At 39.6% G+C, this 12,576-nt stretch overlaps 1 protein-coding gene across 1 annotated transcript in view; it reads left to right on the top strand.

Moving 5' to 3' along the window:
- The window catches only part of kcnq1.2 (potassium voltage-gated channel, KQT-like subfamily, member 1.2), a 190,707-nt gene extending 178,377 nt beyond the window's left edge, over nt 1-12,330 (top strand). Inside the window, exon 19 of the mRNA XM_072435508.1 lies at nt 11,335-12,330. Coding sequence (XP_072291609.1) covers nt 11,335-11,481 — 147 coding nt within the window. The 3' untranslated portion in view covers nt 11,482-12,330. The remainder of the gene's footprint in view (nt 1-11,334) is intronic.
- The last annotated feature ends 246 nt before the right edge of the window (nt 12,331-12,576 follow it).

The following is a 12,576-nucleotide window of genomic DNA, read 5'->3' as shown; positions in this document are numbered from 1 at the left end:
ATCATGTGCGTCAGGTGCCCCAGCCCCGTTTCCTCCTCTGCCTTTCAAACATCACCATTTTCCTGCATTTTCTCCGGCTTCTTCTTCGACTGTCCAAATCTCTACCTTTTCTCCAGAAACAAAGAGCATATTGTACGGCCGTATAAAAGTTGATCCTTCTGCCTGGCACCGCTCGGCTCCACAGAGAACATGAGCAGCAGAAGCTCTGGTTCCAGTTGGCAGAGGCGGAGATGGTGAAGAGGTTTGGTTACTCGGACGGGTGGTGCATCTGAGTACACATGACACATTATTTTAGCATCCACTCACATGGCTTGTTATTTTAGCTTTTCGTTACTCGGCTTGACTGTGGCGCAGTTGAGGGGGAAATGTTACTCCTTTCAATCACCTTTCTTCTTTCTCGCAGTTAAGATTTTTCGACGATATCTATTATATGAAACATTATAAGCATTTGCAACTTGAAAATACATATAACCACAATGTTTCTTAGCAGTAGCTATTATCAACAGTCAACCAGAGCATCTCCTCTTAAAGTATACACTCAAATTACATTTCCTAATAATATCGTCAGCATATTTAAATCAGTGCCATTATTAAATCACAAAAGCTGTAATTATGTATGACATGTATATCATATTAAAGTCGCTGTACCTGATTTTTACACGTTAACAACAGGAAAACCTTTATGAACACGTTCTGAGATGCATGGTATTGTTGTATTTCACCCTGGAGAGACAAAGAGACCACGAGAATGGACTGTTTAGCAAGCTTTATTCGCGAGTTATTTGGCGCTCAGACCCCGGCGGAAGACGTTGCAATCATGGGCACTCCATGATCTATTTGTATTAGATGTCTCCCCCGGAGCCTGGAGACTGGTGGTGGTAGATGTGAAGAGGAGGTAGAGGATGAGGGGAATGTAGAGGAGGAGCTGGGGAGGCGGTGGGTCGCAGTACGGTTTGAGCGGCCGAGCCATCTGCCTGAGGCTTAAATGCGACCGCCTGGTGCTGATTGGGAGCAGGGAGGAGTCACTGGGAGCGTTGATTGGAGATGAGGAGCAGGTGCGAGGGCCATGGTACAGACGCCCCCTGACCTTTCACCCTCCTTCTTTGGCCAGGAAAAACTGCATAACCTCTTTGGGATAAGCGCAGAAACCTGGGAGAGCCCATGGTGAAGGAGGGATCTGACTCTCACAGACGGACAGGCGGGCGCCCGCTTGAGTGCGATGATGGCGCTGGGGAGAGGGGTCCTTCCGTGGTGGCCTTGATGTAGATGGATGGAGTTAGGTCTTCCAGGCTGAATTTACGCAGGCTTCATTTGTCTATATTTCAGTCGACTCTCAAATGTTAATGTTTAAAGGACACACACTATGCAAAATTAACATTTGGAATTTCCCAGTTTTGTAACATCATGAATAAAGGTTTGTTTATCTCACCTATGTTATTCCTTCTGCAGCCAGTAGGCGGAGCCCAAAGTCAATTCCTGGTGTCAGAAACGCCAATGACACAAAGTCATTTCTTAAAAGCATTTCTAAAATATGAGATGCCAGTAAAGGTACTCAACAAATTTTAAGGCCATTAACAATACAAATAATCCATACAATGTGAACTGAATTTTCATTTCAAACAACTATTGCACAATTCAAACAGTAATTGTGTAATCTATCGGTGGATTTTGAATTATGTATTATTTTCCAAGCTGCCTTAATTACTATTATAATAGAACTGATGAATGAACGTGTTTGAGTATGTTCATGTAACAAGAGAAAACAATAATACTAACAATTCTTCCATCTGTACATTTTAACATAACTCAAAGAGAAACTCCTCTCATCCACAAAAGAGAACACTGTAGTTCCTGTTCAAATTGAATCTGAAAACTCCTACCAACTTTATCTAATCTCTTCTGCATTTCTCTGTCATGCCATTCAATCAATTCTGTCCTTCTGACGTTAATATGTGTGGGAGCGTGGGCCTTCCCCTGTCTTATGCAATCTTACACACACAAAAGCTGCCATTATTCTCCTTTTACATTTATTTCCCCTTTCTCTGGGCTTTTTTTTTTTAAACAAATCTCTTCTGGCTTGACTTTACGCTCGTGGCCTCTGTCCTCCTGCCCTCTGCACCGACTCCTCTCCCCATTCAGCCGGCCCGCTCCAGGGATGATAAAGATGACCTCCGGGTAACGCTAGCTTGTTATTGGCCCACCAGCGAGGCCTGTGCGTACACCCTCCTCGGATGCTTTGTCCATTGTGTTGCAGCAGAAACTCGGGGTGTGTGTTAGAGCACAAAGAGAAGTGAGGGAGAGCTACCCAAGCAGGACGCTTTACCTGGACTGACCCCGATGCATTATTACAGACGGAGAATGTTGCTGCGCTTCTCAGAATCGGGGCGATGAAAAGCAATCATCAAGTCAGAACAAAAAGAGTGATCAAACGTCCAGGAACAAGAGATGGGTGATGTTGTTTTCTCAGTTTGTCCTCAGTGCAGCAGATTTGTCTTTTGAGACAGACGAATGAGTGAAATGCAAATAGGAGCAATTAGGCGCAAATATTTCTGTAAGGATTTTATATCCCAGAAATTGTATTATGTTATTTTTACTGAAATGAAAAGTGAATCGGCCACAGTCGCAAGCCAAATATCGGTATCGGCTCAAAGATGAATCTGAAAACCCATGAATAGTGAATATTGAGTTCTGTTAAAGATCTAATTGGTGTGTGTTTTTGAGATGTTAGCTAAAGAGGAATAGTACATAAGAATATTTCTTGTCAGCGTTTCACATTATTTGTCTTGTCAGGTAAACAGTGTATATTTCTTCAGTTTAGTGACTGACTGGCTCCACCAACAGTAAGAAAGTAACTTCTCTAGTACGCGTAACCGTCTGGACGTAACAGAAGCCTTTACATGATCTGTGCAAGAAATATAAATGTTCATATCATTTAATATTGTCAACATAAAGCTTGTCACTTGTAGATTCAGGGCTGTGTTTTGCCCTCAGTTTGAAAAAGAACAAAAACTTTTACTCGATAAAAGTACGGTTACACTGTCAAAGATATTACTCTAGTAGGAGCTAAAGTATGATGAAACTGAAAAACAGAGCGAATGATACGTTTGCTCGCTCACACTGTGCGAGGGACACGAGACAGAGGCACGTGTGCAGCGCTGTGGACACGTCTGATGTCCCACCGTCTTCTCAGCTCGTTTGAACTGCTCAAACATCTCTGAACGTGTTGGCAAACCGTGACACTCTTACGTTTAGCACTGCTTTGTTTAAAGTCAGAGGCTTCGTAATCGCTGGGCACTGAAATCCCAGGTCACAGAATGACCCACCTGTGCAAGTTACAGGTCAGATCAGTGCAGAGTCGACCCCATAAGGAAGTAGTTAGTCATACTTTTTTAGCAATAAAAACACCTGCATTTAAATACATGCTAGACACATTTAATGCCATACTGTGAAACATTCTATGGTAAATTAGTTACATAACAAAGATGATCTTTAACCTTTTATACTGAAGGTTTAGAGCAAGTTGATGTGTTAGAAAAAAGTGCTAAAAGTTATGTATTGTTATTTTGGTAACACTTTTCAACTGTGTGTTAGTCAGTGTTAGTATTAATACTTACTATTATTATAGTGTATAACTTTAATTGGACGAAAATAGTTAATGGGTAAATACTTGTAAAATATGACCTTAGACATAAAAGCATTAATAAGTACTTTATAAATACTAACAGTAACATAATTAAGCACTTATGCATTTAACTAGTAGTTAGCCATCCACATGTGGTCCTTAAACTTAAGTGTGACTATTATCATTATTAAAACCTGTGTTTTTGTATTACTGCTTGTACATTGCATGTAACCCTCCTCTGGGCGTAAAGTAGCATAAATATACAGTGCTCTATTAATGGTGTAAAAGTAAACTAACTGACTTAAATTGGCAAATTAAACTAAATTCATTACACTCATTACCAAAAGGTCAGTTCCAATGAACATAATAGCTGCTTACTTTTACTCCAAGGCAGTTTTAAAGCAACTTATTTGTTACACCAGTGGGACATTAAACTTTATACCAGTTGGAAAGTAAGTTGCATTATTGCCTTGTCGCACACCAAGACATTCTTGGGGTTGGTACTTTAGTTTGTCTGGCTGTTGGCAACACTGCACCTCTGCCTGTCCCTCCTTCTCCTCTGCTCCTCTCAAAGTGCCTGTCAGACCGAGCTGTGGGACAAAAGAGCCAGAGACATTTAGAGGTTCATGTTGTCCCCCTAAATGTACAGGGACAATCAAATGGCAATCTGTCTGTTTAGTAGTCAAGCCGGGGTTTGTCCAATATGCTAACCAGCCGAGTTCAAAGAAGAAGTCAAAATAGATCTGGGAAAAATAGTGTTACTACAACTAGAGGTGGGCCATATATAGACATTTAGATAATATTGTGGATGTTGTTTGGAAGATAAGCAAAATTTTAATTATAATGTTTATAGTGAAAACGACTCAATACTCGATTTATTTTGAAATCCCAGCAGCTGTAGGATTACTTTCAGGTTTTTCAGTCCCCAACAGATGGCAGTATGAATCGCTCTATCAGCAAAAGCCAGCCTCTGCTTATCCCTTTAACTGCTTAGTAGCTAAACATCAGTCATTTTTAACTTAGGGTTTAGGATTTAAAAGTGGGAGGCAAGAAAATTGTTTGTAGTTCAAATGTTCTAAAAGGCAAGAAAATGCCAAATATAGCTTTAATTACAATTAAAATAATGAAACAGGAATAAAGTTGTGATATATACATTCAAACCTTGCTTTAAATGACTAGCTGAACTTTTTATTTTTTACAGTAAATTGATAGTACTCCGCTTCTTGCTTTCTTCCATGTTTGCTATATCACAATATTCTGTTGTTGAAAATACTGTAAAGTCAAGACCGGGCTGTGATCTGGAGAAACAAACATCTTTATAAATAATTTGTGTTTACATATTTACTGTGCTGTTTTTTTCCTATTGTTCTTGTGTACCAGACGACAAAGGGCCCACCTCAGGGAGCCATAAGAAGGTGGTCCAGGAAGGGTGTTCTGAGAATAGGAGGCGCCTCCATCGCTGTCCACAACAGTCACGTTGTTGCACACCATAAGCTGCACGTTCGCTATTGATATTCTCCCTTTTACCCTTTATTTAGGGGCCGTTTATCACGTCCTGATTTGATATCGGGTTGATCCCTGCTCAGTCCTGATGTAGACTTGCTTTTGTCCTGTTGTAATTCTGGTTTAGTTCTGGTTTAGTCCCAGTTTACCGTAGTCATTTTGTGTAGGTTTAGGTTTAGGTTTAGATTTAGGTTTAGATTTAGGTTTAGGTTTAGGTTTAGGTTTAGTTTTAGGTTTAGGTTTAGGTTTAGGTTTAGATTTAGGTTTAGATTTAGGTTTAGGTTTAGTTTTAGGTTTATATTAAGTTTAGGTTTAGATTTACAGTAGTTTAGGTTAGATTCCATTTGTAGTTTAAAAACCACATTGGAAAACGTGCAAAAAGCTCAAAGTTCACAATAAAAAACATATAATTAGCTAAAAAAGATTAGGTTGCTTAGAAATAGCACGTCTTTAAAAAAAAGTGTTAGATCAAAGGTCACAGGACTCATTTGTCATAGCAAGTTATCCCACCGTTTTATTTTTAACAAACTTTATGCCATGCCCAGTTACAATTTCTGTTAAAAATGTATGTTTTTATTATTATTTATTTTATTTTTCCCTTTAAAATCTGCAGTGATTAATAATCCGACCCAAATTTGATTGATTTTGGTTCAACAATTTTCCAACCAACCAAATAAAAAAGAGTAAAATACTTGCAAAATACATTTAATGTATTAGAGTATATATCTTTGTACATTTGTATGTCGGTATTGCAATTACAGTTTAAGCAGTGGTTTTAAACGTCCACGGTCTAAAATGGTGAATAAGGGAAGTTCCCACTGCGACGACTGTTGCATGTGTTTTGTGTGGCCGGGAGACAGCTGGAGAGTCACCTGTCAGTGGACATTTAAATAGGTCAAAACACCAGCATCAGCACTCTACTTTCAATGCACAAACCTTCTGTACTTCATACTTTGAAACATATAAACACATATCTACTGACAGCACTTATCAGACTAGAGGATTAAACGCTGCACAGAGGCCTCCAATAGCCAAGAGCTGCCGTAAATTACTGCAAAATGATGTCATATGTCAAAAAGGAAAAGTCCCACAAATCATGAGAATGTACAGTCAAACAAACACAGGAAGAAAGTATATCAGCGATGAGAAGCAGTGTAGTATGGAGAGGCTGCTGTGTAGAAGAGCTATGGCGGGACATTTGTGTAACTAAAGATGCCACGTCCATAAACAGTAGACAAATTCAAAACACACAACAGTGGTTATTTTAGTTTAGCTTAAAATGAGATAAACAAAATGTAAGTTCACTCCCAGCCAGTCACAGAACTATGTATTATAAAAGATGCAATTGCAATGAATTAGATAGTTTTACTTACATGTTTGCTCCGTACGATTTCCGAAAAACATGTTATTAGAGGTGAGCAATATATCAAAATGTAGTTAATATCGTGAATGGTGTTTTGAAGAAATGCAGAATTTGAATGTTGAGTATATCAATTAGAAAATGTAGAAAATGCTACAAAGCTACATGTACGTGTGTTTGTAGAGGAGCTGAGAGGTTGGTGGGGGCCAGAGTATGTTGTAGACGATGGTGATGAGTTTATACTGGATGCGCTGGGCGATAGGAGCCGGTGGAGCGTGTTCACAGGAGGAAGTGCGGATGAGGCAAAGTTCGGCATGTACTGGAGTCTATTGCGGAGTTCGGAGGGTGAACTGTAGAGCAGGCTATTGCAGAAGTCGAAGCGGGAGGTGACGAAGGCGTGGATGAGGGAGTCAGCAGACTGGGAAGTGAGGGATGGGCGTGGGCGGGCGATGTTCCGGGGGTGGTAGAAAGCGCTTTATGTGATTTTTTTTTTTGTGTGGCGTTCGTAGGAGAGGATGTGGTCGAAGATGATGCCAAGCTTACGGAAGTGTGGGGAGGAGGAAGCCGTGTGCGTGTCGGGTTCGGCTATTACAGGGTGAATTTGGATGACGCAATGATTTTATGTCAGAGATGCAGGTGGTGAGGGTGGAGCGAGTGAGTTATAGATGTGATGGATTGGTAAAGTTGGACATCATCTGTGACGCAGTGGAACTGAAGATAATGTGACCAAGGGCGAGGATGCGCAAAATAAAGAGGAGAGGGCCAAGAACTGAACCTTGGGGGACGACTTGGATGAGTGGAGCAGAGGGAGATTAGGAGTTGTCAATGTGGATGAATTTGTTGGTGAGATTGTTTTATGAAGATACAAGAAAAACATGCATTCACTCTCTCCAGATCTGACATGTAATTTAACCTGGGGGGTATCACCTCCTTGTTTTCATGGTGATAGACACATTTGAATAGAACATCTGCAGCACACTCACTTAAAAACCCAAGTCCTTTGTTTGAGGTAGTACTGGCAGTGCAGCAGTAGTCATAAAGTTATCATATTTTGCTGCCAAGTAGTATTATTTGGAACAGCATTTCTATCTGCTATTTTTGAGCACTTTTCTACCTCTGCATAATGTCCCACTTTGACACGCTGTACATAAATACAGCAGCCCTTACACAATCCCTTACCTCCCTCCCCTCTTCTCTCCCCACTTGGGACCGTGGTTAAGTGGTGATAAATAAGTCTTGTGTGCTTGCAACACGTCAGTCTAATATGTTTTCCTTGTCCGCTTGTAGATCTCCGGGGCAGCTGCTTTCAGAATCACAGCGGGAGGAATTTCTGATCCATTTTAAACCCTGAGGAGAATGTTGATAAGTCTGTAGATTATGGGCCAACATGTTTATGATAGTGTATTATTCCCTAAGCTTCATCCGGACCTAGCGCGTGCTTCGTCGACTTAGTGCAACTATTTAGGTCACGGTACAAGTGCGGAGGAAAGCACTTTGGAGATCAGCAAACAAGCTTCTTTGGTCCACCTTAACCAGACATTTAATAGTCTTCTATGCAATATTTATTCACATTTAATTTCTCTTAAATAGTAAGAGCTCAATACAATTTTGTTTGTATCCCATTATGTAATAAAGAAATGCGTTAGATGGTTTCTTATAGGTGCACTGTGTAACTTTTCTGCTTGTCTCCACGGCTTTGCTTAGAATGATAACATGTTTTTAGCGATCCAATTGAATAAACACTCTTACAAAAATAAAAAGTGATGGCAACTTATTATCATATCATTATAATGTGGTCTTGAACACATCGTAATCTCCCCGCTTCATTCCTTTTCAAATGCCTCATACTTGAGCAACAATAAAAGCCAGTAAATGTCTGGGTTTGCTATAAAGATGTCTGGACCATCACGCTCACGCACTAAAGCTCAGGATAACCAAAAGGCATTCCTTGAAAATGTCATAGATGTTAACTATGTATCTGCCGTGCCAAAGCGCTGCAGTGGGGCTGTTGTTATCAGCGCTAGCACACACAGGGCCAGTGGTGCGTGACATCTTGTGTCTCTTTGATGTCCTCTGCTCTTTAGGCTTTGATTTATGGTCTTCTTTATCATTTTCTCCTCTCTTTTGGAGACATTGCATTTGCCTTTGCTGCTGAGTAAGGAAGGATACCTAGATAAGTGGCGGTAAAACAAAGGCTACGCACAAAGATGCACAAAAGGCCTTTGAAGATGTGAAGATGTCAATTGTGGAGCAGCCACGCCTGCGTCTGTGGTCACAAGCGTACACACAGACTGTGGAGCTATGGATTTGCAAGTGGCTAAACACTGTTTAGTGACATCACTGGAGAGATATATGGTTTCATCTGGGTTTTGTCAACGCTGAACTTGACAAGTTTATTCACCTCCCAGCTTTAGTTTTGAGACATTTGCATTTTCTTTTTTTGTCATGTTGCAAAATTGGCTGGAGAAATGAAAAGCTGTATGAAGTGTCAAGTAAAGAAAGTGTCTTGGATTGGAGGTAAATCATTATCTACTCAGTCCAGGTCAATATGTTTTTTAAATCATGTCAACCTTGCCCCGCCAAGTAATTGTGGACGTACCTTTAATCCGGATTGGGGCTGGGTGGAAGGCCACTTTGAGATCCAGGTGTCGGAGTGGGACGCCTTGTATGAATGTGGCGTGTGAGAGTGTTTTGGTGGCGGTTCGGAGGGGCTGATGTTGCAGTCTTTCCCAGGGCAGTAGCTACAAAACTACTAGTATTGAGTTAATGAATACTTAATTGTAATGCAACTTTGTGCATGTGGAAAAGTAATTCAATATTATTATGAACAAATACAAATAACCATTTGACACATTTAAAACATTTGAGGCAAACTATGGAAGTGCTTGAATGGAAGCTGCTCCAAAAAGTCAGAAAATAGTCAAATGTCTGTCTTATATTGTAAAACAACAGTGACGTATCTTTGTATTTGCAGACAACACAGGTAAAAACAAATTATGAAGAAAATCTTTTTAAAGTATACGGGGCAAATTCTTTTTTTTTTTCAATTTTTTTTGAAAACTATAGAAACTACTAGAAAACGGTATGTATAAGATCTACAGTACGTGAGAATAAATTTGCAATAAATATCGTCAAAAGCCTGCAATTCACACTTTGCAATTTCAACTTTCTATTTTAATGCTATAAAATATATCTCATCCCTTTTGAACTATATTTGTATCAATAATATATGTAGAGATCTAAGAAAGATGTAAACCATTGTGCCTCTGTGCTAAAGGCTTGGTCTGGGAGTGACGCACCTGTGTTTAGCCTGTAAACAGAGTCTGTGTCAGATCATGTGTCTGTGACTGTAATGAGGGGCTGTGGCAGGTAGACGGCGACGGCTCTCAAACGTGTCATTACTACGATATATACTCTGTCATTCTGGACCCGCTCAGAGAGGACAGGGCACATATGCTTCTGCTGCTGCTCCTCTGCATTCTTTTCGTTCATAATTCTTATCTGTGTTCTGTAAAAAGCTTTAATGAAGTGTAAAAATGCTGTGAGAACTTTGAAATATGTGTTGTTATGTCTACAATGAGGGTTAAGTTTGTCCTAAAAAAACATGTACGATACACAGTGGTGAGCAGGGATACAAGTATTGTGAACCGTCTAAAGCAGGCATGTCCAAACTAGGGCCCGGGGGCCAAATGCGGCCCTCAAACCAATTTTTGTTGGCCCTCCAGCTTCCTGCTATGTTGGCCCAAACAACAAAAAGTAGTACTTTTTACTGTAAAATTGGGAAAATTCAGGCATATTGATGTTATACCAATGTTAATATTAATGTTCTAGGTCTAATTAAAGGTGTGGAGGCTCATTGCAATTACATCAAATGCAAAATTTCAAATGATTCACTTTGTCATTCAACAAATTCGACATTGTCAAGTTGTTTGTGGCTCTCTCTCTGTCTGTGGACACCCCTGGTCTAAAGACTTTTCTGTTTTAGTTATAGCAAAATTAAAGAAGTATTATTGAAAATGATATAATATTGATTAAGGAAACAAGAGTGCATTGTATGGCATTTGTCCGTCAATATGATTTTTTCAATTTGTTTGTTTGTTTGTTTGTTTGTATTTTCAGCTTGGATATTCAAGAATCATGTTTTTGTTACAAGTCAACAATTGGAAGATAGTAATGGGCTAGAGATGCCTAGATTATTTGGTTAATTGATAATTGTAATTATTCAGCTCACAATATATGAATATATATGATGCGTGTATATGATATCGTGACCATTTTAGAAGCAAAGTCAGGTATTTCAGTTCTATATTCTAAACAAAAAGTAAAAAAGCTTTTCAGTCTGGCAAATTATGGGAGCAGGATGTGCAAAATAAAGAGGAGAGGGCCAAGAAATAAACCTTGGGGGACTTCTTGGATGAGTGGAGCAGAGGGAGATTAGCAGTTGTCACTGTGGATGAATTTGTGTCTGTTGATGAGGTAGATTTATGAAAATACCAGAAGAACATGCATTATTTGACAACGTTAGATTTCATAAAACTGATCTGTTGGATAATTTAAATGAGAGAAAATTAAGTATTTTATTGTTGTTTGGTCTTTAATAGTGAATATCATACTAAGTCATGATGTTTCTTCTCACAATAATCATAATCTTAATATGGTCTGAATCCATATTACTGGGTTTTAATATCAAATATAAAGACAGAACTTTCCATTTTAGAGATTTACATTTGAGTGAAGTTACAGTTTTACAGCTTAATGGTCATCTTCCTTGGCCAGCGTTAACAAAAATGCTTGTAGTTTGTATTTTGACTTTAAAGTTGTTGTGTCTTTGTTCTTTTGTGTTCTCCAGGTGTATCACATGGACCAGAAAATGGACAACGTGTTACGGATCCTGAGGGAGCAGTTCAAGCCCAAACCTGAGCTGGCGCCGCAGCCCTCTATGCGCAGAGTGACCATCCAGAAGCGAATGGGCGCCAGCATCGACGAGGGGCCCTGAAGTCCCCTTTTGATGACGTCATAAACGAAAGACAATCACATGAGAGACTTTTTATGTAAAACGACCTCATCCCTCGGAAGGAACCTAAAGACTGCGTTCAAGTCTTCCAGAAGTGTAGCCTCCCTCGTACTTTCCCGCCCCACATTTTCTCATTGACTTCTGATTCCTGTTACTAGAACAAGCACTTTGCACGGCCTCGGGACTCGAAATGCACTGGAAGAGTGGGAGCGTGGCACGAATAGCTAAAAATAATATTTCAGTTGTCTGGTATGTAGCTTTTCAACAGGTTTTCCAAGGCAGCGCACACCACTTCTGAGCTAAACTGACACAGATCCCTTTTCACTACTTCAGCCTAATAATAAAAAGGCCGTCACCGAGACTCATTCCTGCACTCCAAATATTATTCTAAAGCTAACTAACTCCATAATGAAGTTGTAATGCAATCAAAGCAAAGAGGTTCCCCAAAGGCACAGAGAAAAGAGCGCAGGCATGGACGGGCATTCCTCAAATCCTTCTGAGTATCTTGGCACTGTCCACACCCATTTATTTCCATAGCCTCGCAGCCATATCCAGCCTAACTGTTCTTGTGGCTGTTTGTTAGTACTGATCGAATAACATGAGCAGGAAAGAGAAGATTATCTGGTGCTGAAGCTCGCAATGAAAGAAAACTGGACTAAAAATATGTGTCTGGCGCGGATCAGGTGGCTAATGTAGCGCTGATTTACAGCTATGCTAAAAGCTAATACACTCGTCCAATCAACTGTGACAAGAGCTGTTATGCAGAGGGACGGTAATTGTACTCAAGTAAGTGTTGGATTTTAATGTTATCTGTCTGAAATTAAAGTCTAAATGTTTTTTTTTTTAAATAGTGTGCAAATTTGTAATAAAAAAGCAAACATTTTAAAAGCAGGCATAAAACTACTCAAGTATTGTTCAGTGTTATCCATCCAAAATGAAAATAAAACAACAAAACATTGACAAAATAGAGCACAAATTCTAAATAAAAGCAAAAATGGAATATTAGAAGAAAAATATTATCAAAATGTTTATAGAATAGTGTGCAATTTCTGTTCTGAATGTTTCAAAAAACAAAAT

Source organism: Eucyclogobius newberryi, unplaced genomic scaffold, assembly GCF_026437365.1.
Source record: "Eucyclogobius newberryi isolate DKJ021-1_F unplaced genomic scaffold, fEucNew1.0.hap1 SCAF_7, whole genome shotgun sequence".
Taxonomy (NCBI): domain Eukaryota; kingdom Metazoa; phylum Chordata; class Actinopteri; order Gobiiformes; family Gobiidae; genus Eucyclogobius; species Eucyclogobius newberryi.
Note: the sequence above shows the minus strand (reverse complement) of the source record. Positions and strands in the feature narration are given on the sequence as shown.